At 39.7% G+C, this 26,732-nt stretch overlaps 1 protein-coding gene across 2 annotated transcripts in view; it reads right to left on the minus strand.

Moving 5' to 3' along the window:
* Positions 1-26,419, minus strand: part of APPBP2 (amyloid beta precursor protein binding protein 2) — a 63,345-nt gene extending 36,926 nt beyond the window's left edge. The window contains exon 1 of one of the 2 annotated variants that reach the window (XM_044248507.1): positions 25,994-26,419. In XM_044248507.1, the coding sequence (XP_044104442.1) occupies positions 25,994-26,131 (138 nt within the window). In that variant the 5' untranslated portion in view covers positions 26,132-26,419. Of the gene's footprint in view, positions 1-23,365; positions 24,134-25,993 lie in introns of those variants that run through there. The other variant, XM_044248508.1, reaches the window with a different exon arrangement.
* Positions 26,420-26,732: the final 313 nt, after the last annotated feature.

A 26,732-nucleotide genomic window follows, 5' to 3' on the forward strand; every position in this document is an offset into this window, starting at 1 on the left:
GGTTAAGCCGCTGCCTTCAGCTCAGGTCATGATCTCAGGGTCCTGGGATCGAGTCCCGCATCGGGCTTTCTGCTCAGCAGGGAGCCTGCTTCCTCCTCTCTCTCCCTCTGCCTGCCTCTCTGCCTACTTGTGATCTCTCTCTGTCAAATAAATAAATAAAATCTTTAAAAAAAAATTATAGACCAACATCCTTGATGAATGCAGATGTGAAAATTTTCACCAAAATACTAGTCAATAGGATCCAACAGTACATTAAAAGGTTATTCACCACAACCAAGTGGGATTTGTTCCAGGGCTATAAGGTTGGTTCAACACCCGCAAATCAATCAATGTGATACAACACATTAATAAAAGAAAGAACAAGAACCACATGATACTCTCAATAGATGCTGAAAAAGCATTTGACAAAGTACAGCATCCTTTCTTGATCAAAACTCTTCAAAGTGTAGGGACAAGGGTATACTCCTCAATATCATCCAAGCCATCTATGAAAAACCCACAGCAAATATCATTCTCAATGGAGAAAAACACAGCTTTTCGGCTAAGGTCAGGAACACGGCAGGGACGTCCATTATCACCACTGCTATTTAACATAGTACTAGAAGTCCTAGCCTCAGCAATCAGACAACAAAAAGAAATTAAAGGCGTCCAAATCGGCAAAGAAGAAGTTAAACTGTCACTCTTTGCAGATGATATGATACTTTCTATGGAAAAGCCAAAAGACTCCACTCCAAATTTGCTAGAATTTGTATAAGAATTCAGTAAAGTGTCAGGATATAAAATCAACGCACAGAAATCAGTTGTATTTCTATACACCAACAAGACAGAAGAAAGAGAAATTAAGGAGTCAATCCCATTTACAATTGTACCCAATACCAAAAGATACCTAGGAATAAACCTAACCAAAGAGGAAAAGACTTTGTACTCAGAAAACTATAAAGTATTCATGAAAGAAATTGAGAAAGACACATGAAGAAATGGAAAAATGTTCCATGCTCCTGGATTGGAAGAACAGATATTGTGAAAGTATCTATGCTACCTAAAGCAATCTACATGTTTAATGCAATCCCCATCAAGGTACCATCAATTTTTTCTGAAGAAATGGAACAAATAATCCTAAAATTTATATGGAACCAGAAAAGACAGAGAAATGTTGAAAAATAAAGCCAAAGTTGGTGGCATCACAATTCCAGACTTCAAGCTTTATTACAAAGCTGTCATCATGAAGACAGTATGGTACTAGCACAAAAACAGACACACAGATCAATGGAACAGAACAGAGAGCCTAGAAATAGACCCTCAACTCTATGGTCAACGAATCTTCAACAAAGCAGGAAAGAATGTCCAATGGAAAAAAGACAGTCTCTTCAACAAATGGTGTTGGGAAAATTGAACAGCCACATGGAGAAAAATGAAACTGGACCATTTCCTTACACCACACACAAAAACAGACTCAAAATGGATGAAAGACCTCAATGTGAGACAGAAATCCATCAAAATCCTTGAGGAGAACACAGGCAGCAACCTCTCCGACCTCAGCCACAGCAACTTCATCCACAGCAACTTCATCGAAACATTGCCAAAGGCAAGGGAAGCAAGGGCAAAAATAAACTAGTAGAACTTCATCAAGATTAAATGCTTTTGCACAGCAAAGGAAACAGTCAACAAAACCAAAAGACAACTGACAGAATGGGAGAAGATTATTTGCAAAGGATGTATCAGTTAAAGGGCTAGTGTCCAAGATATATGAAGAACTTATCAAACTCAACACCCAAAGAACAAATAATCCAATCAAGAAATGGGCAGAGGACATGAACAGACATTTCTGCAAAGAAGACATCCAGATAGCCAACAGACACATGAAAAAGTGCTCCACATCACTTGGCATCAGGGAAATACAAATCAAAACCACAATGAGATACCACCTCACACCAGTCAGAATGGCTAAAATTAACAAATCAGGAAATGACAGATGCTGGCAAGGATGTAGAGAAAGGGGAACCCTCCTACACTGTTGGTGGGAATGCAAGCTGTTGCAGCCACTCTGGAAAACAGCATGGAGGTTCCTCAAAAAGTTGAAAACAGAGCTACCCTACAACCCAGCAATTGCACTACTGGGTATTTACCCTAAAGATACAAATGTAGTGACCCAAAGGGGCACGCGCACCCGAAAGTTTACAGCAGCAATGTCCACAATAGTCAAACTATGGAAAAAACCTAGATGTCCATCAACAGATGAATGGATAAAGAAAATGTGGTATATATATACAATGGAATACTATGCAGCCACCAAAAGAAATGAAATCTTGCCATTTGTGATGATGTGGATGGAACTAGAGGGTATTATGCTGAGCGAAATAAGTTAGAGAAAGACAATTATCATATGATCTCCCTGATATGAGGAATTTGAGAGCCCAAGTGGGGGGTTTGAGGGATAAGGAAGGGAAAAAATGAAAGATGGGATCAGGAGAAAAACAAACCATAAGAGAAAACCATAATCTCACAAAACAAACTGAGGGTTGCAGAAGGGAAAGATAGGGTGGTTGGGTTATGGACACTGGGGAGGGTATGTGCTATGGTGACTGCTGTAGAGTGTGTAAGCCTGATGAGTCACACACTTGTACCCTTGGGGCAAATAATACATTATATGTTAATTAAGAAAAATTGAAAAAACAAAAACAGTAAAACTTTAGAAGGAAAGATTTGTTAATTTTGGAGGTTATTATGTTTTCTGCTATAGTAAGAGCTTCTAGGAATGTACACAGTAAAATTCAGTGTTACTAACCACTGTCATACTTTGACTAATCAACCAACAGAGAATAACTCAGGGAAAATAAATATGAGTATTTATAACATAAGCCCTATTCGGGGGCTTAACAATGTGATAAATTTCTGATCTGGTGCCGAAAAACAAATGTACTTAACGAAATAAATATATACACACTCCAAAAACAGTACAGAACAAAAAAATTTTTGCTTACCAAAATAACTCATCATTAGCAAACTTAAGGTTTAGCATTTCTTTTAAGATAGGAGAAATGAAAACAAGTTGTACAACTTTTTTACCTATACTCACTAGGTCAAAAAGAGACAACCTTGTATGTTCTACAACTCAAAATATCCCTTTAATGACTAAAAATGTATATATCCTACTAAATGGGGTTCAAAACTAAAACTTAAGATTATTTATTTATTTGACAGACAGAGATCACAAAGTAGGCTGAGAGGCAGGCAGAGAGAGAGGGAAACAGGCTCCCTGCTGAGCAGAGAGCCTGATGCAGGGCTTGATCCCAGGACCCTAGGATCATGACCTGAGCCGAAGGCAGAGGCTTAACCCACTGAGGTGCCCCTTGAAACTAAAACTTAGAAATTTAAATTTTAGAAAATTGAAATTTAAAATTTAGAAAAGTTACTTCCTTAAAGTTATAAATATATCATAAACATGCCCTTATTAACGTAATACCCCCCCTTTACTCAACTATTCAATTTTTCTATTTCAATTTAGAAAATTGAAATTTAAAATTTAGAAAAGTTACTTCCTTAGTTAAAGTTATAAATATATCATAAACATGCCCTTATTAACATAACACCCCCCCTTTACTCAACTATTCAATTTTTCTAGCTAAAAATGGGTTCATATTTAAATTCTGGGAAGAGTTTAATGATCTGCTTCAAATTATCCTTATCAGGTTTATGCCCCCCAAAAAGCAAATTTACACATTCTATGAACAGGATTTCTGGACACTGATTCAGATTAAAAATAGCATTTAATGCTTACAAAGATCTAGTATGTGCCAGGCACTGTTTTAAGTGCTTTTCGTAAGTACTCCTTCTATCCTTTCACAGTTAAGGAAATCGAGGCATGTTAAAGTTAAATAACCTGATCAAAACCTCCCAATTAAGAAGTGGAAAATACAAATCTGGCCCCAGGCAGTCTGTCTTTACATCCATGTTCTTTTTTTTTTTTTTTTTTTTTAAGATTTTATTTATTTATTTGACAGAGATCACAAGTAGGCAGAGAGACAGGAAGAGAGAAAGGAGGAAGCAGGTTCCATGCTGAGCAGAGAACCCGATACGGGACTCGATCCCAGGACCCTGAGATCATGACCTGAGCGGAAGGCAGCGGCTTAACCCACTGAGCCACCCAGGCGCCCTTACATCCATGTTCTTAATAACTTACACTACACTGCTTCTTGAAGATAATCTATCAGGAACGAAGAGTACACATAAGAGGGTAATGTTAAAAAATTTATAGAGTAGAAGATTCAAAGAGTAATTCCTTCATAGATTCATATGGCTTATACAGTAAAGTATTTGGTACTGATTTTGTTAGATTTTTAAAATGTGACTTATTTCAGTTCATTCTTAGTGTTCCATTTTTTTTTTTTTAAAGATTTTATTTATTTGCCAGAGACAGCAATAGCAAGTGTGAGTGCACACAAGCAGGGGAGAGTGGCTGACAGAGGGAAAAACAGGCTCCCCACTGAACAAGAAGTCCCATGCAAGACATCATGGGATCATGACCTGAACCCAAGATAGACGCTTAACCAACAAAGCCACTGAGGCACCCCAATGGTGTTTCATATTCTGTATGCAATGAATAATGAGGCTATTAAAGGACTCTGATCAACTACTTTTAGCTATTGGTTCTTTAAGGAAAATACGGAAAAATAGCTTATTTTTAGAAGTAGGTAAATTACCTCCCAACAGATACAAAAACAGACAATAAAATACAACTAGAACAGGGGTGCCTGGATGGCTCAGTCAATACAACTCTTGATTTCAGCTCAGGTCATGATCTCAGGGTTGTGAGATAAAGCCCCACAGCCAGCTCGTGCTGGGCATGGAGTCTGCTTAAAATTCTCTCTCTGGGAAAAAAAAAAAAAAAATTCTCTCTGTCGGGTCAGCTGGGTGGCTCAGGTCATGATCCCAGGGTGCTGGGATCGAGCCCTGCATTGGGCTCTCTGCTCAGCGGGGAGCCTGCTTGCTTCCCCCTCTCTCTGTCTCTGCCTGCTTCTCTGCCTACTTGTGATCTGTCTATCAAATAAATAAATAAAATCTTATAAAGAAAAAAAAAGATTCTGTCTCTGCCCCTCTCCCCCACTTAAAAAATAAAAAAACAAAAAAACAACAACAAAAATCCCACCTATAGCAATACTATACAGGTATGAAAACAGACCAATTAATGTACCAAAATGCAAAAATCAACATATGATGAAAGAAAAAATTTTTAAATCACTGAAGTAGCTAATAAAGAGTATATAAAAATGGGGAAGCAAAGTAAGATGCCTCCTGATTAAATATAGAAAAAAAAATTTTTTTTCAACTTAAATCACAGTAGTGATAAAAGTCACCTGGTAACATTGCCTTTCAAAACAGAACACAGGCAAAAATCATAAAGAGATAAGTGATTACACAAAACCTTAAAATGCCCATAAATATAGAATATTATAAACAATTTTAAATATAACAAAACTGAGTAAAATAATACACACATATAAGAGTTAATATCTTTAAGACACAAAGGGATGAAACTCCTGGTGATGTTTTAGAAGCAAAGGCTTCCAAAGACAAGAGTAAAAATCTTGTAATATACCAAAGGAAAAAACTATTGCAAGGGCGATGCAAAACAGCCCCAAACCCAGAAAACTCTTTGGGAGGTAAAGATGGGGATGAAAGCCTTCCTTAACCCAAGGGATTTTTAATTAGCACAGGTGCTTTCCCAGCCAATTCAAGATCACCACAGGCTAAGAATGAACAGCTTAGTCTAGACATCAAATTAGCATACAAAATAATCTAGGTTAATTCCCAACAACAAAAACTTGGAAAGGTTTAGAAAAAAAAATAATAAAAGAAACTGAGTTCAAACTATTGTCTAAAAGTAACTATGAAAAGTCACACACAGACACAATCTATGAAACTTGTGTACCTCACTCATATTTGAACTGTTAATCCCTCTTTAAGAGTCATTAAGAAGCAAAAATCTTCAGAAATGAAAAGGAGTTATCAAGGAAAATTACCATGACACATAAAATGAACAAGTTTCAGCAAAGTCTGAATACTACACCTCCACTTTTGTTTTTAAATTATATATCTACCATTATATATACATATGTTTTTTAGAAATCTGGACTATAGTCAATAAACTGTACACCCACAAGATAGGGTTTCTATTTCAAATCTTTCACCTGGATTACTGCAAAGGTTTGATAAGAACTGGCTTCTCCATTTGCACTCTTGTCCATTTTTAGTCAACTGTCCAAACAGTAGCAAGAATGATCTTTTTGTTTATTTATTTTTAAAGATTTTATTTATTTATTTGACAGAGAGAGAGATCACAAGTAGGCAGAGAAACAGGCAGAGAGACAGGGAGGAAGCAGGCTCTCCGCGGAGCAAAGAGCCTGATGTGCGGCTCAATCCCAGGATCCTGAGATCATGTGACCTGAGCCGAAGGCAGAGGCTTAACCCACTGAGCCACCCAGACGCCCCAAGAACGATCTTTTTAAAATGTAAATTATTTCATACCATTCCTTGTTTAAAATTTTTCAATGGTGGTGTCAATGTGAATTTAATTCAAAATCTTTAATGTGGTCTTAAAAGTCTCTGAAAGTCCTCTGACTCCTGCCTATTTTTCTTTTCTTTTTTTTAAAAAATATTTTATTTACTTATTTGACAGACGGAGATCATAAGCAGGCAGAGAGGCAGGCAGAGAGAGAGGAGGAAGCAGGCTCCCCGTTGAGCAGAGAGCCCGATGCGGGGATCAATCCCAGGACTCTGGGATCAGGACCTGAGCCGAAGGCAGGGGCCCAACCCATTGAGCCACCCAGGCGCCCCTCCTGCCTATTTTTCAAACCTCATCTTTTACCACCATTCTTTCTCCCTGTCCCTCACATTCTGCCACATTAGTTTTCCTTTAGCTCTATCTTACCTCATGACTTTTGCACACACACAACTGAGGCCACCTGAAGTACTAGTACCACTATTCTTTGCCTGGTTAATCTGTAACTCTTCCTAATGGCCTCAACTAATATGTCGCTTCCTCACAGAGACCTTCCCTTGACTCCCCAATCTAAATTCTGTTGTCCCTGTTAATACTGTATCATGACATATTTTATTTTTCCCCCATAGTCGCATCAAGACATGCATCATACATTCACCCAACTTGTTAAACATGTCAGTCCATTACGCTCTACACTTTATGAGGTGACCACTGTTACCACTATATCCCCAAGACCTAGCACAAGTGCCTAGTATTAGTACACATTCGGTGCTTTCTGAATCCATAATCCAAACTGGTAGTAATCTATTTTGGATGAAACCCAACCTTACAAGAAACAAAGTACCCCAATTCATCTAAAGAAGCAGACATTGGGGTGCCTGGGTGGCTCAGTTGATTAAGCAGCTGCCTTCAGCTCAGGTCATGATCCCAGGGTCCTGGGACTGGACCCCACATCTGGCTCCCTGCTCTGTGGGAAGCCTGCTTCTCCCCTGCCAGCCATTCTCCCTGCTTGTGCTTGCTCTCTGCCAAATAAATAAATAAATAAAATCTTTAAAAAAAAAAAAAAAAAAGTTGACACCTACAGAAAAGCCCCAGCTTCATACATAGTTACTTCTGCCTCCCAACCACACTGTAAGCACCTTGTCAGGCATAAATCTCGTGTTCTGTCTCTATGGTGCTCTGTATAGAACAGTGCTCACGGAATAAACTCTGAGAACAAACGTGAATGCAAACTAAATACGCTAGTGATGAAGAACATAAACTGCCAGGACCTAAATGGAAAAATCAAGAACAAAATCTAAATAACAGCTGCTTAAATTTATATACAAAAATAGGTGGTTTCCTATTTTAACACTTGATGTTTTACGAAGCACCCTGACATAGTCATGAAACTTTAAGCTTACTGAACCCGTTTTGTCTTTGTGATTTTTCACATCAAAGGCAAGAAAACTAGGGCGCCTGGGTGGCTCAGTGGGTTAAGCCGCTGCCTTCGGCTCAGGTCATGATCTCAGGGTCCTGGGATCGAGTCCCGCATCAGGCTTTCTGCTCAGCAGGGAGCCTGCTTCCTCCTCTCTCTCTCTGCCTGCCTCTCTGCCTACTTGTGATTTCTCTCTGTCAAATAAATAAATAAAATCTTTAAAAAAAAAAAAAAAAAAGAAAACTATAGCCAGGAATATTTTATTTATTATTTGTTTTCATCAAGATAATAAGTATTAGGAACACTTGTGTAAAACACTGTGCTAGGTATCAGAGATATAGTGGTGACTATCACTACAGGAATAAAAAGTCAGTAACTGTCCTCTGATCTCAAAAAAAAAAAAACAACCATAAAATCTGTTAGAGTAGAAACATAATGTTCACAGATTATACAATAGAGGTAAGCAAAATATTTTAGTAGCACCAATAAAATATCTGTATCTACCCTAAGAAAAATTTCAGCTGAGTTTTGAAGAGGAACAGGAGTAAAGCTTGTGGCAATAGGGCAGATAGCAGAGATACCTTACCAAAAACTTCCAGCTTCTTTTCAAACAAAGGGAAATGCTGAATAAAGTATCAGAAAATAACTTTTGGATAAATAGCTGAGTTTTAAACCAAGAACGAAAACTTCACAGTTGTCAAAAATTAAGAAGACACAAACTCAAAAAGCCAGGAAGGAAGAGAAACAGAACAGGTTATACCTCAGAATGGCTGTGTAGGGTGCAAACACCAGATAGGAAGGAGTCCAGGCAGCAGATCCTATTTAAGCAAAGGGACCTGGAGCTGAACCACCTACCTAAGCCAGAAATAAGAAAGTCAAAAACATTCACAGCCTTAAAAGTCTGTTATGAAAAACCGAGACCTCCAACCTAAGACAATGAATAATCAGCCCCAATTCATGCTACCTAAATGATTTACAGACCCCAATCCCAGAACCTGGTATTAAAAACTGGTCTGAAATGGGTAAAACCCATGAAGTCCCCACAGAGACAAAGATTAAAACACCCAGAAGGGATGATGAAAATGTTTTATATCATGATCACTGAACTCTAGACCACAGGAAACTCTGTAGTGTCTACAGGACAAAGGATCATGTTTCTTCAACAAATAAATTGCAAAGATAAGAAAACAGATGGAAAGGGAACCTAGAGATCAAGAGAGACTTGAGAGATCAACCAACAGCCAAGATAGAGAACTTATCTGGATCCTGATCCAAATAAGCAAACTGTAAAAATGCATACACACTTAACATTTGAAAGTGAAAATTGGAACAATGACTAGATATTTAATAACAGTAAGTTGAATTATTAATTTTTTAGGTGTTATAATAGTATGGTAGCTACTAAAACATTTACAAATGAAATTACACGAAGCTTAGATTTGCTTCCTAATAGTATAGGAAAGGGGGATGTGGTAGAATAGATTTACCAACAGGACTGGCCAAAAATGGTTAACTGTTAAAGCTGGGTGAGGGACACATGGAGACCCATTATTATATCTATTTTCTTTTTTTTTTTTTTTAAGATTTTATTTATTTATTTGACAGACCGAGATCACAAATGGGCAGAGAGGCAGGCAGAGAGAGAGAGAGAGGAGGAAGATGGCTCCCCAAGGAGCAGAAAGCCCCATGTGGGGCTTGATCCCAGGACCCTGGGATCATGACCTGAGCTGAAGGCAGAGGCTTTAACCCACTGAGCCACCCAGGTGCTCCCATATCTACCTTTAAAAAAAAAAAAAAGATTTTATTTATTTGAGAAAGAGCAAGTGAGAGAGAACCGGAACAAGGGGAGGGGAGGAGGGACAGTGAGAGAAGGACTCCATGCCAAGCAGGGAGCCTGACATGGGACTCAATCCCTGGACCATGACCTGCGCTGAAGGCAGATGCTTAACTGAATGAGTTACCCAGGCACCCCATTCTATCCACCTTTATGTTTCATTTTTTTCACTCAGGTTTTTTTTTTTTAAAGATTTTATTTATTTATTTGAGAGAGAGAGAGAGGGAGGGAGAGGTAAAGGACAGAGGGAGAGTGAGATAAAGAGAAGCAGACACTCTGCTGAGCAGAGAGCCTGATGTGGGACCTGATTCCAGGACCCTGAGATCATAACTGAGCTGAAGGCAGACACTTAATCGAATAAGCCACCCAGGCGCCCCTATGTTTAGTTTTTTTCAATATAAAGTTTTTAAAAAGTATGTATCCTTTATTTCCAAATATATCCTTTACCTCGAAAGTAAGTAAAATCAGCAATATTTTGTTTCATTAAATACACATGTATTGGGGGTGCCTGGGTAGCTCAGTGGGTTAAAGCCTCTGCCTTTGGCTCAGGTCATGATCCCAGGATTCCGGGATTGAGCCCCGCATTGGGCTCTCTGCTCAGCAGGGAGCCTGCTTCCTCCTTTCTCTCTGCCTGCCTCTCTGCCTACTTGTGGTCTCTGTCAAATAAATAAATAAAATCTTAAAAAAAAAATACACATGTACTATCTTCACTTATAAGATACATTTATTCTTGGGGCGCCTGGGTGGCTCAGTGGGTTAAAGCCTCTGCCTTCGGCTCAGGTCAGGATCCCAGGGTCCTGGGATCGAGCCCCGCATCAGGCTCTCTGCTCAGCAGGGAGCCTGCTTCCTCCCCTCTCTCTGCCTGCCTCTCTGCCTACTTGTGATTTCTCTCTCTCTGTCAAATAAATAAAATCTTAAAAAAAAAAAGGATACATTTATTCTTGTTCTCTAATTTCAAAATTCATCTGAAATGTAGCTCCGAAAAAACTCACATTGGAATATAACTTAATATCCATTTCCTTTGGTCCTTTTTAAAAGAGATTTTATTTAAATTCAAGTTAGTTAACATACAGTGTAGAATTCATTTCCGGGGCAAAATGTAGTGATTCATCAGTTGCATATAACACCCAGGGCTAGCTGTATCAACTGCTTGCCTTCATGCCCATCACACAATTACCCCATTCTCCCCACCAACCTCCCCTCCAGCAGTCCTTAGTTTGTTACTGTAGTTAAGGGTCTCTTATGGTTTGCCTCCCTCTCTTTTTATCTTGTTTTAGTTTTCCTTTCCTTCCTCTATGTTCCTCTGTTTTGTTTCTTAAGTCCCACATTCAAGTGAAATCATTTGATATTTATCTTTCTCTGATTTATTTTGCTTAGCATAATATACTCTAGTTCCTCCTTTGGTCTTATGTTGTATATTATACGTAAAGTTCTGTAACTGATTACATTGTAATCCTAGATTATAAATTCCTGAATTAAAGCAAGTACCATAGAAGTGTTTCAACATAACATACATGTAATTAAAAGGTAAATGCCTTCTTCTGAAGGTAAGCTAACACTTAAATGTCTTGCTTCTTATTAACATTTTAATTTCTTAGTTGCTCTACATTCACTGGTTCTATGGCATACTTTTTTTTTTTTTCTCAAATACAACTGACCAACATATTCATATCTTGCAGGGTAAATGCTTTGCTTATTGCTAAGTAAGCCAAAAGGTTAAGTGAACAAGTTCTTATTATTAAAAAGTAAAAGGAGCAGTTAACACTCAAATTTTAAGAGGGCAAACCTTTACTAAAGCTTAATAATGCTGTCCACATACGAAGATGTTATTAGATCTACATCCATTAAACAAGAAATTAAGAGTTTTTTCCCTATCATTGTGAGGATGAATTTAAATCTAGTATCCAGAATCTGTAACTCTATCCCACATTTGAAGGGTCAGTCACATAATTTGCATGATTATGTTAATGGTGGTAGAAGCTACTATGATACAAATGGAAAACCATTGGTCTTCCATTGTCTAATTTAGTTAACAGTAATATCTAACAACAGTGACATCGATAACCACCAGCCATCTATAACTCAGTATGTGACCATGATCTCTGTATTTGGTTAGAAGTTACTGAGCTTCTCTTCTTAATAGTTTCATTACCAATCTGTGATGAAAATTAGGTAGACCCATGAGGCAGTAGAAAAACAGTAGTATAGTTCTAAGAAATATGTTTTGTCTTTATGAAAAAACCCATTCTGTATTCTAGATAACCAACTTTAAACAGTTTGTTTCCTCCGATTGCAGAATTACTTATTTTTAGAAAAATTAGAAAATATGGAAAAGAATTTATAAAAAAGAAAACAACAATTTTACCACCTAGGAAAAAAATCACTGTCAACATAATGGCACATTTCTTTTTAGTCTTCTTTTTCTTACTGATTTGTAGGAGTTTTGAGTGTTTCATAATCTTCAATACTCCATTATGTAAGTTAAAAACTTTTACTTCCATTTCACATTTTTAAGTTTTTTTTTTTTTTAAAGATTTTATTTATTTATTTGATAGACAGAGATCACAAGTAGGCAGAGAGGCAGGCAGAGAGAGAGGGGGATGTAGGCTCCCTGCTAAGCAAAGAGCCCAATGCGGGGGCTCGATCTCAGGACCCTGGGATCACGACCTGAGCCGAAGGCAGAGGCTTTAACCCACTGAGCCACTCAGGAACCCCACATTTTTAAGTTCTTAAAGTTGGTTCCAAAATACATTCTGGGGATTTTAAGTCTATACTGAATATATACCCTAAGAGAGAAATCTTATCTTTAAAATCCTGAATCTTTCAAACTAGAAACTGATGAAGTTCTCGAACCTAGGTGAGGTTCAGTGGGGTGAGGTTCGGAGCCGACGGCTAAAGAAAGAATTCTTAAGACGTCTCTGGTGCAAAAAGGTGGTTTATTAGAGCCACGGGGACAGGACCCGTGGGCAGGCAGAGATGCGGCTGCCCTGGGCCTGTGAGGAGTGTCTGGTTATATACACAGGAGTTGGGTAGGTGAGGACAAAGGGGTGTTCAGAAAAGGCTATTGGGGCAAAGAAGACTGTCAGAATATTGAAGGCCTGGTTACTATCAAGCCAAGGCCACTTTCCCTCTAATGAGGCACTAACATAAAGACAATTGGGAGTCTCCTGGTGGAATGTGACATTCCTGCTATCAAACGTCCTTGTTAGTAAGATTTAGGTTTTGAAAGAAATTTAACTTTATTTACTTTTCCTTCTACCTCCGTCTCCTTCGGTTTTTTATGGAGGGGAGGGTGACGTTAGGGCCTGAGGAACTGAGTTATGTGTCTTTGGAAATTGGGCTATTGATAAGGTAACTTCTTTGTTGTAAATATCAAGGACATTTGTAAACCAAGAGAGACTCCTGCCTTGCAGGACTGTGATCTCTGTAAGATAACCATTTGCTCTTCCTTAGGGCAGTCAGGGGTGCCTGTGAAATGTCACACATATTACCAAGGGGAGTGGGTGGAGAGGGGGTGCAAGGCGCCAGCCCCTGCTCCGTTCTCAGCCAGCCTCCTGCTCCCTCATCAGAAACAAAGTACATCTCTTCTACATTTACTGAAAACTTCTGGATTTCTGTACACTCCTTTTTAGATTTACTCCACTGCATTTTTCCTGTTGTTATTTTTAATAAACTCTTTCCCATACTGCATATAGAAAAATTATAGAATTTTAACGGGCACCTGAGTAGCTCAGTTGGTCAAGTGTCTGCCTTCACCTCAGGTCATGATCCCAGGGTCCTGGGACTGAGCCCCCAATCAGGCTTCCCCTGCTCAGTGGGCAGTCTACTTCTCCCTCATGCTTTCTCTCTCAAATAAAATCTTTTTTAAAAATTAGAATTTTAAATCATAAATGTATAATGATCCCCCTCACTGAATTATCTTTTCTCTTTAAAGATTTATTTATTTTAAAATATTTTATTTATTTATTTGAGAGCGACAGCACAAGAGGGGGAAGGCAGAAGAAGAGGGAGAAGCAGGCTCCCAGCTGAGCAAGGAGCCCCACATAGGGCTCAATCCTGGAGTCATGACCTGAGCTGAAGGCAGATACTTAAGCGACTGAGGCACCCAGGCACCCCAAGATTTATTTATTTGAGAGAGAAAGACAGACATACACATACACACACACAGCCAAGTGCAAGCAGTGGGAGGGGTGGAGGGAGAGAATCCCAAGCCGACTCTGCACTGAGCTGGGAGTCCAACGTCGGCCTAACAACCCTGAGATCTTGACCTGAGCCAAAATCAACAGCTGGACACTTAAACAACTGAGCCACCCAGGTGTCCCTGAATTATCTTATTGCTCTAGCTCTTCAGTTGATTTTGTTGGCTATTTATTCTTTTCTTTAAATTTCTTAATTGCCCTAATCAGCACTTGAGGAATACGGACTACTCAGTATACAGCTCCAGAAATAAGTCTGAAAGTCTTCACTTAAAAAAAAAAAAAAAAATCTAATGACACTCAACTATATTTCAATTGAGGAAAGAAAAATATCAGTCTGGGGGCACCTGGCTGGCTCACCTGGTAGAGATTCAACTTTTGGTTGTAAATTCGAGCCCCGAAGTGGGTACAGAGATTACTTAAAAATAAAATCTTAAGGGACACCTGGGTAGCTTGGTGGCTTAGGCCTCTGCCTTCAGCTTGGGTCAGGATCTCAGGGTCCTGGGATCGAGCCCCTCATTGGGCTCTCTGCTCAGAGGGGAGCCTGCTTCCCCACCCCACTGCCTGCCTCTATGCCTACTTGTGATCTCTGTCAAATAAATAAGTTAAAATTTAAAATAAGTAAATAAATAAAATCTTAAGGGGCCCCTGGGTGGCTCAGTCGGTTAAGCATCTATCTGCCTTCAGCTCAGATCAGGACCCCAGGTTCCTGGGATCAAGCCCTATATCGGGCTCCTTGATCAGTGGGGAGCCTGATTCTCCTTCTCCCTCTGCCTGCAGCTCCCCCTGCTTGTGTGCCCCCTCTATCTCCCTCTCTCTGTCAAATAAATTTTAAAAATCTTAAGGAAGTAAGTTAGGCTTTTATATTTTGATAGTTGTTCTATTCTATTAATATGGTAAATATTAAGATATGATCTGCATTTATTATTTTATCTAGAATTTCTGCCTCACGATTCACCAGTGAGGCTTTCTAGATACTATCTGTTCCTATTTTAGGCTTAGGTATCAATGTTATATTGACCTCTTTCTACTTTTTTTTTTAATTGGAAAGAATTAGGTTGGTTTGGAACAAATTAAGTATCACCATCAACTCTTCTTTGAATATACTCAAGAAAATGCCTGAAGTCAGTGGGAGCTCTTGTTTGTTTGCTGAGATGGGAGGCAGATGGACAAAGGAAAAAGTATAATCTCTCAATTTCTTTCATGGTTTTTAGTCTATTAACTTCTCGTTTGGTCATTTGTATTTTCCTAAAAACACACTTTCAGGAAGGTTTTCAGACAGGTTAACATCGAATTATATAGGCTCTTCTAAAGAAGCCATTCTACAATTTAAAAAGCTACTTTCTGGGACACCTGGGCTCCTCAGTCTGTTAAGTGTCTGCCTTTGGCTCAGGTCATGATCTCTGGATCCTCTGATAAAGCCCTGCATCAGGCTTCATGCTCAGCAGGAGTATGCTTCTCTCTCTCTCTCTCTCACTCCCTCTGCCCTACCCCACTGCTTGCTCACTCTCTCTCTCAAATAAATAAAATCTTAAAAAAAAAAAATTACTTTCTAGGTCACCTGGTTGGCTCAGTGGGTTGAGCAGCCTACTCTTGATTTTTGCTCTGATCGTGATCTCAGGGTTGTAAGGTCAAGCCCCACATGGAACCCACCACTGGGCCGTGCTCAGAGGAGAGTCTGCTTGAGATTCTCTCTCCCTCCCCCTTCTTGTGTGCTCATGCTCTCTCTAAAATAAATGAATCTTTTTTTAAAAAGCTACTTTCCGGGATGCCTGGGTGGCGCAGTTGGTTGGACGACTGCCTTCGGCTCAGGGCGTGATCCTGGAGTCCCAGGATCGAGTCCCACATCAGGCTCCCAGCTCCATGGGGAGTCTGCTTCGCTCTCTGACCTTCTCCTCGCTCATGCTCTCTCTCACTGTCTCTCTCTCTCTCTCAAATAAATAAATAAAATCTTTAAAAAAAAAAAAAAAAGCTACTTTCCCCTTTCCATTGTATCTGTTTTTTAATTCTTTTTCTTTCTTTTTAAGTTGTGTTTTTGTTTTTTCTTTTTAAGATTTTATTTATTTATTTGACAGAGAGTAAGATAGAGAGAGAGAGAGATCACAAGCAAGCAGAGAGAGAGAGGGGAAGCAGACTCCCCACCAAGCAGAGAGCCTGATGTGGGACTCGATCCCAGGACCCTGAGATCATGACCTGAGCCGAAGGCAGAGGCTTAACACACTGACCCACCCAGGCATCCCTTAATTCTTTTTCTTAATTTTGAGAATGAGCGCTTTTTCTCATGTTTCTTCATCTGGCCAGCTACTGAATCAACTATTTAATTAAATGAATTTTTAATTTTGTTTAATTAAGCCACATGGACTTCTCGTTCACACTGACAAATATTTTAGAATATCAGTTTTGTTTTGTTAAGATTATTATTTATTTATTTGACACAGAGAGAGAGGTCACAAGTAGGCAGAGAGCCCAATGCGGGGCTTGATTCCAGGACCTGAGATCACTACCTGGACCAAAGGCAGAGGCTTTAACCCATGGAGACATCTAGGTGCCTCGAGAGTATCAGTTTTTAGGCTATTCTCCTCTTAGCAAAATTTTGTGTCCAGATACCTTAAAAATTCTATTTTATTTCTTTTATATATCAAAATAATAAATGGTTATAAAAATCCAAGTATTAAAATAAACCAGAAAGGATATATGTGCAAAGTATAAAGCAACTGCAGTCCTACCCATTGAATAAATACCATTAAAACTCTGTGATCCTCTAGAATCTTTTTTTTCAATGCACACAGAAACATACACATATAGGGGCACTTGGGTGGCTCAGTCGGTGGAGCATCTCTCTCTTGATCTTAAGTCCTGAACTCAAGGTCATGATTTCAAGCTCCGCACTAGGCATATAGACTATTTAAAAAACAACAACAGGGGCGCCTGGGTGGCTCAGTGGGTTAGGCCGCTGCCTTCGGCTCAGGTCATGATCTCAGGGTCCTGGGATCGAGTCCCGCATCAGGCTCTCTGCTCAGCAGGGAGCCTGCTTCCTCCTCTCTCTCTCTGCCTGCCTCTCTCCCTACTTGTGATCTCTCTCTGTCAAATAAATAAATAAAATCTTTTAAAAAATTAAAATTAAAAAAAATAAAAAACAACAACAACAATATACATATATATTCTTCTACTAAAAACAAAACAAAAACAAAGAGGATTATGTTATTACTACTACTTTGTAGCAAGCTTTTTATTCTAACTTGATGTGCTCTGGCATCTCTACCCTAGTGTATACAGCATTCTCATTCTTTGTAACTGCAGTGCGATAGTCCATTCTTATTTGATTATAGTTTGTACCCAATTTTTGCCATCATAAACAATATTGTTTGGATGTTTGATGTAGTGAACATCCTAGTGAACATGGATGTTCACTACATCAAACATCCTCATTGAGTGAACTTTCTCCACACTCAACAAACATTTCTTTCTGTACGGGGGGAAAAAAACACCTCTAAACAGTATTGTGGTTAAGAGGTATGAGTGATTTAAATCTTTAAACCTAGACAATAAGTGAGGATGAATGTTATATTTTTAAAACCTTTTAATTGAAATATACAGAGAACATACAACTCACATTATTTAAAATTTAACAGTGAATTTTCCCAAAGTGAACACACACCTAACCCACATCCAGATCAGGAAACAGAGTATTATCAGAATTTCAGACACCTCCCTTTGTGCCCCTATGTAATCACTATCCTCCAAGGGTAACCTCTCCTGACTTCCAACACTTTTGATTAGTTTTGCTAGTCTTTGCACATTTTTAAAAAAAGATTTATTTGAGAAAAAGAGCACGCATGCACGGGATTGGGAGGGTAGAGGGAGATGGAGAGAGTCAATCTCAAGCAGACTCCGTGAACAGCGTGGAGCCCAAAGTGGGCTTGATCCCACCACTACTCTTCATGACCTGAGCTGGAATCAAGACTCAGATGCTTAACTGACTGAGCCACCCAGGCATCCTGTGTTTTTGTACATTATATAAGTTGAATCATATACAATATACCCACAGCTTCCAAACTGCACCAATGGTGCCTCGGGAACTGCAAGGAATTTTAAATTTGAGAGAAATTATACCCGATATCTGTGTTATACCATACCAACTACTAGATTGCTATATTCTTTTCAGTGACTTCTAATCTTGGTTAATAAGCTGCATTTTCAGTGTTAACTTACAGTAATAAGTAACATTTAAAACTCAACATAGAACTGGGGCACCTGGGTGACTCAGTTGGTTAAGTGTCTGACTTCAGCTCAGGTCATTATCTCAGGGTTCTGGGATCAAGCCCCATGTTGGGATCCACACCCAGAGGGGAGTCTGATTGTTGCTCTGCCCTGCTCCCCACCCCCATACTCTCTCTCTCAGATAAATAAATAAAATCTTAAAAAAAAAACCAACTCATCGTGGAATAGAAAATGAGGTGGTGGGTGTCCGACAAGATTCCAAGATTTGAGAAGTTGTACAGTGCTGAACATGCACACCCCAGTGATAAGTAATTGTGTTAGGGGGCACCTGGGTGGCTCAGTTAGTTAAGCATCTACCCTCCGTTAGGCAGGTCAAGATCCAGGAGTCCTGGGATCCAACCGGACAGCCAGCTTCTCAGGCAGGCAGAGAGAGAGGAGGAAGCGGGTTCCCAGCTGACCACAGAGCCGGATGTGGGGCTTAGTCCCAGGACTCAGGGATCATGACCTGAGCAGAAGGCAGAGGCTTAACCCACTGAGCCACCCAGGCGCCCCTGAACGTTAAGTGTACATTTCTTGAAATAGAATTACTGTTTTACAGGGTATGTATATGCTCAGATTTAGTAGACAATGCTAGTTTTCCTAAACGGTACATCAATTTACATTCCCACTAACAAGGTATGAGTTCTGATTCCTCCATGTACTTCCTAACATTTTTTTTTTCATTTAGTCATTCTGAGGAATTGTACAGTAAGACAATTTCCCTGAAAACAAAATGAGGTTGAGTCCCTTTTTAAAAGCTTGATTGGTCCTTTGAATATACTCTTTTTAGATGCCTATTTAAGTTCTTTCCCCATTTAAAAAAATGGGCTATTTTTCATTTCCTTAGTATTAGTTCTTTAGATGCAGGATGAGTCCTTGATTAGACATATGTCCTACAAGTATCTTTTCCCACTTTTCCTACTCTGTGCTTGGCTTTTCATTTTCTTAATGGTATCTTTTCAAGAATAGATGTTATTTATCTTAATAAAGTCCAATTTATCAAATTATCTTTATATTTAGGTCATTTTCTATATTATTAAATAATTCTTTGCTGACATAGTGAAAACTGTATTCCTAAAAAAATCTTTTCACATTTAGGTCAGCAAACCATTCAAAAATGATTACTGTGTGGGGCGCCTGGGTGGCTCAATCTGTTGGGTGACTGCCTTCGGCTTGGGTCGTGGTCCTGGGGTCCAGGGATCGAGCCCCGCATCAGGCTCCCTGCTCGGCGGGGAGTCTGCTTCTCCCTCTGCCTGCTGCTCTGCCTACTTGTACTCTCTATCTGTCAAATAAATAAATAAATTTTTTTAAAAATGGTTACTGTGTATGGTGTAAGGTAAGGTCATGTACTTTTCCCCCAAATGGATATCTAATTGACCAATACCATTAGTCTGACCAATACCATTAATTTCCTTTCCCTACTGTACCAGTGTCACTCTTATAGTAAGCCAGGTGACAATTTATGCATCAGTCTGTTTCTGGAATGTTTTGTTTCACTGGTCTATTTGTCTATCCATGTGCCAATACTGTATTAATCTTAATTGCTATGGCTTGATATTTGGTAGTGTGAGTTCTCCAGCTTTTCTTTCTTTTTTTTCCTCATGATTGCCTTGGCTTGATTCTGCATTTCAGTTGCACATCTTTTGATGTTTACTGGCCATTCATATCTTCCCCCTCTATGAGCTGTCCAAGTATTCTGGAAATGAGCTGGTTATTTTTTACATATTGATTAGTATTTGATCTCTCTGTATTAGAAAACACACCCCTTAACTGTCAAATATTCTAATTTCCATAGTCTTTAAAAAATGCTGGGACGCCTGGGTGGCTCAGTTGGTTGGACGACTGCCTTCGGCTCAGGGCGTGATCCTGGAGTCCCGGGATCGAGTCCCACATCAGGCTCCCAGCTCCATGGAGAGTCTGCTTCGCTCTCTGACCTTCTCCTCGCTCATGCTCTCTCTCACTGTCTCTCTCTCTCAAATAAATAAATAAATAAATAAATTTTTAAAAAAATGCTTACAATTTTTCCATTTTTTTTTAAATGTACTTACAAGTATCAATTTCTCTTTTTCTTTCTAGGTTCTTGTTTCATGCTTAGAAAAGCCTTCCCCATGCCAACATGGCATTACAATGTTGGCCACTGTAACAGAGACTCTGCCTGTTACATGACTTATTTTTATAATGTTTGACATTTTTAAATTTTGTAAAGTACCTTAATAATTTTTTTAAAGATTTTATTTATTTGAGAGAGAGATAGCACACGCGAGCAGGGGAAGGGGCAGAGGGAGAAGCAGACTCCCCACTGAGCAGGGAACCAGATGCAGGACTCAATTCCAGGACTCCAGGATCATGACCTAACTGAAAGGCAACCTCTTAACAGACTAAAGCCACGCAGGTACCCTTAATAATTTCTTTAAAAAAGAAATTTCAGTCATTTCCCACTATAAGACACTGACCCAATAATTTATTGGTACTTTAAAAAGTTTTTATTTTTTTATTTGTTTATTTGAGAGGTGATAGGGAGGAGCAGAGGGAGGGGGACAAGTAGACTCTGTGAGCTGAGCTTGAAACTCCACACGGGGCTTGATCTCATGACCCTGAGATCATGACCTGAGCCGAAATCAAGAGTCAGATGCTTAATTGACTAAGCCACCCATGCACCCATTCTGAAACTTTTATGATTTCATTTGCCATATTTAAATATTCATTTGCCATAATTAAACATATTTAAATGTTTTTAAATATTTTATCCATTTATTTGAGAGAGAGCAAGGGTGGAGAGGGGCAAAGGGAAAGGGAGAGAGGGAATCTTAATCAGACTCCATTTCAAGCAAAAGCCCAGTACATGGCTTGATCTCACAAACATCATGACCTGTGCCAAAACAAAGAGCTGAACACTAAACAAACAGCCATCCAGGAGTCCCAGCAATATTTAAATCTTTAATTGACCTGAAAGTCATTTTACTATATGTTGTGACATAAGGGTCTAACTTTTCTCTAAACAGAGAGATTCCCAAAATATTTTTATATATTTCCCCATTTAAATTATAGCATTGTCCCATAACTTTCTCATTTAACATTTTTTTTTAAAGATTTAATTTATTTATTTGCCAGAGAGGGAGAGCGCGTACACGCACACACAAGCAGGCAGAGTGGCAGGCAGAGGGGGAGAGAGAAGCAGGCTCCCCGGTGAGCAAGGAGCCCCAATGCAGGACTTAATCCCAGGATCCTGGGATCATGACCTAAGCTAAAGGCAGCGGCTTAACCAACTGAGCCACCCAGGCGACCCTCATTTAAAAATTCTTAAATATGCTCTGATTCTATCTAGACTGCTTCCTATGTTCTATAATCTCTCTGCTGTTCTTGTGCCTATGCTACACTTTTTTTTTTAAATTTATTTATTTGACACAGAGAGAGACAGAGAGAGAGGGAACACAAGCAGGGGAATGGGACAGGGAGAAGCAGACTCCCGGTGGAGCAAGGAGCCTGACCCAGCACCCTGGGATCATGACCTAAGCCAAAGGCAGAAGCTTAACAACAGCCATCCAGGCACCCCAATGCTACACTGTTTTAAAATATGTGGCTTTCTAATATACTTTACTATCTTACAACGCACATCTCTCTTAAGTATTGTGCATCTTCAAAATTTCTTTGACTCATTTATTCTCATATAATCAATTCCCCCAAAGTCAATATTTAATCACTTTCCTATACCAATCAAGTTCTGAGTGCCTGATTCATATATCAGACATATTCACACCTTAAACTGAGATGAGCTGATATTATTTATAACATATTACCTTACCATCCAGAGATACATGGTATGGAGGGCTATTTATGGTCTTTTATGCTCCTACCCCATAGTTTAAGTTCTCAATTTATTATGCCCAAGAGCTCTTCATATGAAAATATTATTAACTCTCTGGCAGTCAAATATGTTGGAAGAATTTTTCAATTTGTTAACAATTAAAAAGTTTATCAGAAAATTAGTTGAAGCATTATATAGGTATACAACAGAAATATACATAGAAAAAGAAAAAAATAACTCTAAAGTTATTAATGGTTTTCAGCACAAGACTTAGAATTATAATAAAAGCCAAAGTCGTTAGGACTGAAAACAATAAGTAGAACATATTATGGAAACACTTTACCTAACCAAAACTTAACTCTATGGACAATTTTGTAATTGGAATAGGATACAAAATAGACCGTTCAGCAGTTTAAAAGATCATAAACTTCATTGTTTAAAAAAACCCAGCCCTTCAGGGACACCTAGGTGGCTCAGCTGGTTGGGCATCTGCCTTCAGCTCAGGTCATGGTCCTGGGGTCCCATGATTGAGTCCTGTGTCAGGTTCCTTATTCAGCGGGGTGTGTGTGTGTGTGTGTGTGTGTGTGCTTTTCCCTCTATGCCTCCCCCTGCTTATGCTCTCTCTCTGACAAGTAAATAAGTAAAATCTTAAAAAAAAAAAAAAAAAAAAAATCAGCCCTTCACTCTGTTTGCTTTCACTTGGTATATAATTTTATAATTCCTTCTATTTATCTTTCCATTTCTATACCTAAATGAGCACCCCTGGTTAAAAGCTATTCAGATTCATTAACATTATTTTGTAAAATATGGGTTTTTACTGAGCCATCTATACCACCTGTCATTTTAAAAATTTCATTTTTTCCCACCTGTCATTAAAAAAAAAAAAAATTTATTTGAGAGAGAGAGAAAGGAGAGACAGCCCATGGGGGTGGGGTTGGGCAGAGGGAGAGAGAAAGAGAGTCCCAAGCCCACTTCCTGGCAACCACAGAGCCCAATGCCAACTGGATCTCACCACCCTGAGACCATGATTTGAGTGGAAATCAAGGGCTGGCCACTTAACCAACTGAGCCACCCAGATGCTCCCCACTTGCTATTTTTTCAAACACATTTTTTTTGGTGAACTTCCCTTCCCATATACATCAGCAGCCATTTTCAACTTCAGTTTGGCCTTCAAAACAGAAACCACCACTCTTATCCCTTCCTCTAAGCTGATGGTCTTCCCATTCATGACAACCATTCTTTGCAAACCTCACTATGCTGATACTTGATGTCCCCAACACTTTTTCATCCGATCTCAGAGAAGCAAGTATTCTTGCTTCTTCCTTAGATACATACTTCAATTTAAGACGAGTACCTTAATTTATGCATGATGAAGGAAGAGGTAAGACTCATTAATTAATTCTCCTGTCCAGAAATTCTGCTTCATTCATTTCCCACCTTACTTGTACAACTGGACTCTCATTCCATTTCGGTTTCTGCCATTCAGCCAATAAATATATTCTAATGTCTTCCATTCTTAAAAAAAAAAAAAAATCTCTTTACATTTTACCCTTTCTATATGTCAACACCTCTCTCTTTTCCCTTCTTTAGGGAGCAGTCAGCATGCCTACCTCATCTATTCATTCCATAACCCCATCTCCTAATAGTCCAAAGACTATGCCTTTGCCTGAAGCTACTCACAAAAAAATTAACACAGTCACACTGAACTACAACAATCAAGAGGACTGGGGTATTTTTTGGTTCCACAAATATTCTAATTTTGTATGTGACTATGCCTATTGCTGGAAGTGGGGACTGCTGAAGGAATCTGATAATGCCTTTCTCCTTGGTTCTAAATTGGATAAAATTGCAAACTTGTAAATAGCTTTAAAATGTTCACAAATTGGGCAGGGGATGAGGATCTTATATTCATATGCATTCAAATGTTTAAAAGTATTTATATTTATGTATTGGTAACACATTTTAAAGTAAGGGAAGCTCCTTCTTCTATTTCCATCAAAGATTCAAGTCCAGGAATTTGTTCTATGAATGTCTTTCATCAATTACTTCAAAATGCAAAATCTTTTCAAGCAAGAAAGCAAGAACACAGAAACTAAATACTAAGTATTAGACCTTGACTTAATTACTTAATTTTATCACCTTTAAGAAAGGGTTATGCCTTACTCCATGGTTTACTTTTGAGAATTAAACAGGACAACACGTGTAAAAGCACTTAACACAGTTCCAGGCACATTCCTGCACTTTAGCACACTGCCACACTTTCATCAGACAGAACAATTTAGAAGTGTACCAAAAAGAAGCAATATTAAAACTCTGAATTTACGTGAATCAGAAGATGTGACAAAAGCACCATCTGTACACACTAATAATAATCTTCAAATGAAAAGCTTCAATCAGGAGCAAAAGTTATTAGAAGATGGTCAAGTATACTCAGGGAATTCAAGCAGTAACCGTATTTTGCTTGAATTTCCAATTATGTCCTCTTAGGAGTGTAAAAGATTACATAAGATTTAATATAATGGACAGAGTAAGCATACACACAAACCATAGTTCCCCAGGCTGGGAAAGACAAATTTCAAATTCATCCTACCTTGGGAGGAATGAATCTTAAATATACAACATTTCCTTAGATACATATAAAAGTAAATCAATTTATCCAAGGGATTTAGGATGAAGGGAGGTTTTGGCCTCAGGGCCAAATAATAAAATTAATAACCAAAATAAATCTTCTCCAAATATTTATGGAGGAAAAAAAGCCATCTGAATTGTTAGAACTGGTGTAATGCAGCTGGATTTAGTAAAATGTAGCAAGTCAGCTGCTTTCTGAAAAATTATTCTGGGGTGGAGAAAGTGGGCAATCTTCCCAATAAAACAACTGCCACAAACACCATACATATATAAGAACATACACATCTGTTAAATATCAGTTTACGCTGTGTTCTAGCCAAGTTACTAATCAAGAAGTATTTAAGATCTAAAAAATAAGTCATACTCCACTTCTGGTCACATTTTGCACGGGTGGCTACTGGAGACTACTGGAGAGTTATCCACGCTGATTCAAGGCAATGAGGACTGAATAATAAGTCCACTGTTCACATTCAAATGTTGGGGGGGGGGGAGGGAGGCTCCGAGTTCATAAAGTTCTCCTCCCTCTCCAAACATTGCAAAAATTGTCCACGTCTAAGACACTTACCCTTGAAACTCCTTGGAGAGTGACTTGGGAGACTTTTTGTTCAGATTTCTGAGGGGGAGCTATTCAGGAATGCTGCAAGATTGCAACTTTCAAATACATGAACATAATTTAAATTCTAAAGCATTTTTTTTTCCTTCAGGAAAGATTTCCCCCTTTCCTTCCAAACAGTTTATCACCACTCACATATTAACAAAATCCCCAATTCGACCCCAAGTATAAACAAAAACCAAAGCTTTAAAAGATATGCGAATAAAGCACACAACTATCTCCAGTAAATCCTCAACTCCCTCTCGATTAGGATGAGAAATGAGAAACGAAGAACACGAAGGAGAAAAGATTCTTGGGATGAGGGGCGGCAAAAGGAGAAAGTAGGAAGGGGGGATAAGAGCAGAGCAAAAAGTTCAGCTAATGCTGACACTTCATCTGGGTAAAGGGCATAAAATATCCGGAAGGCACAGGCTGGAAGTGAAGGACTGAGTGGGACAGGGGCGCAATAGAGGAAGTCCACGCAAAAGGCCTACCCAACTGAGGGCGGGGGAGCGGGCACAGTGTAGGAGGGAACACCAAAAAACGGGGAGTCTCATTAGGAAGAGATACCAATCAAGGCCCAAGAGCTTGAGACAGAGGACATGGAGACAGGGTATTCCAATTGGCAACCTAGAGACCGCACCAGATGTCTCGGGAGGCGATCCTGCTACGAGGGGTGAGGGGTTAACTGCGAGGGTTCGCAGACGTGGAAGGGGGTGCGGCCCCCGGGTTGCCGCAGGGGAGCGGAGAGCAGGCCCGTACCTTGTAGTAAACATCGAACTGGATGTTCTCGGGCAAGGAGCGGATGTCTCGGCGGGAGCGGATGTAGTTGTCCACGACAGCGGAGATGGCGGTGTTATAGAGAGTCTCTGGGATCCACTCTAGTTCCACGGCCGCCATCTTCCTTCCCTCCTCCTCCGCCTCCTCCGCCTCCTCCTCCCGAAGGCCCCCGCCTCCCTCCGTAGCGAACTCCTCTGCGGCCCCGGAGGATTCGGACGGGCGGCGGCAGCCACGCGGGCACAGGGCAGGAGCACACGGCCGTCCTGGCTCCTCCGGGGCGAGCTATAGGGCAGCAGCGGCGCACGCAGGCCCGGATAAACAGGGGGCACGGAGCCAGAGAGCGCCAAGCCCAGGCCTCACATTCCGGGTTTGAGAGAAACCCGGGTTCCGTCCCAGCGCGGAGCTCTGCAGGGGCGGGGTTGCGTGTGCGGCGTCATGACGTCAGTGCACGCCGACGCGCCAGAGGGAAGGAATGCGGCAGGCGGAAAAGTTGGGGAGAAAAGATCCTTGATTGTTTCCACAGAGAACGTACTTTCTGAGGGGGCCGGACTTGGTGGTTGGGAGTGGGCTTTTTACACTGGGAGGAGTAACTCTCTACCCTGCCGAACTCTGCAGGCGCGTCAGTCCTTTCAGCAAATTGTGCCTCGAGAGTTCTTGGGCATGGAACTTTCTGAGGCTCATGGAAAAGTTTGAATCCTTTCATCACAAAAATGCGCATTAT

This window comes from Neovison vison, chromosome 5 (genome assembly GCF_020171115.1).
Source record: "Neovison vison isolate M4711 chromosome 5, ASM_NN_V1, whole genome shotgun sequence".
Classification (NCBI taxonomy): Eukaryota; Metazoa; Chordata; class Mammalia; order Carnivora; family Mustelidae; genus Neogale; species Neogale vison.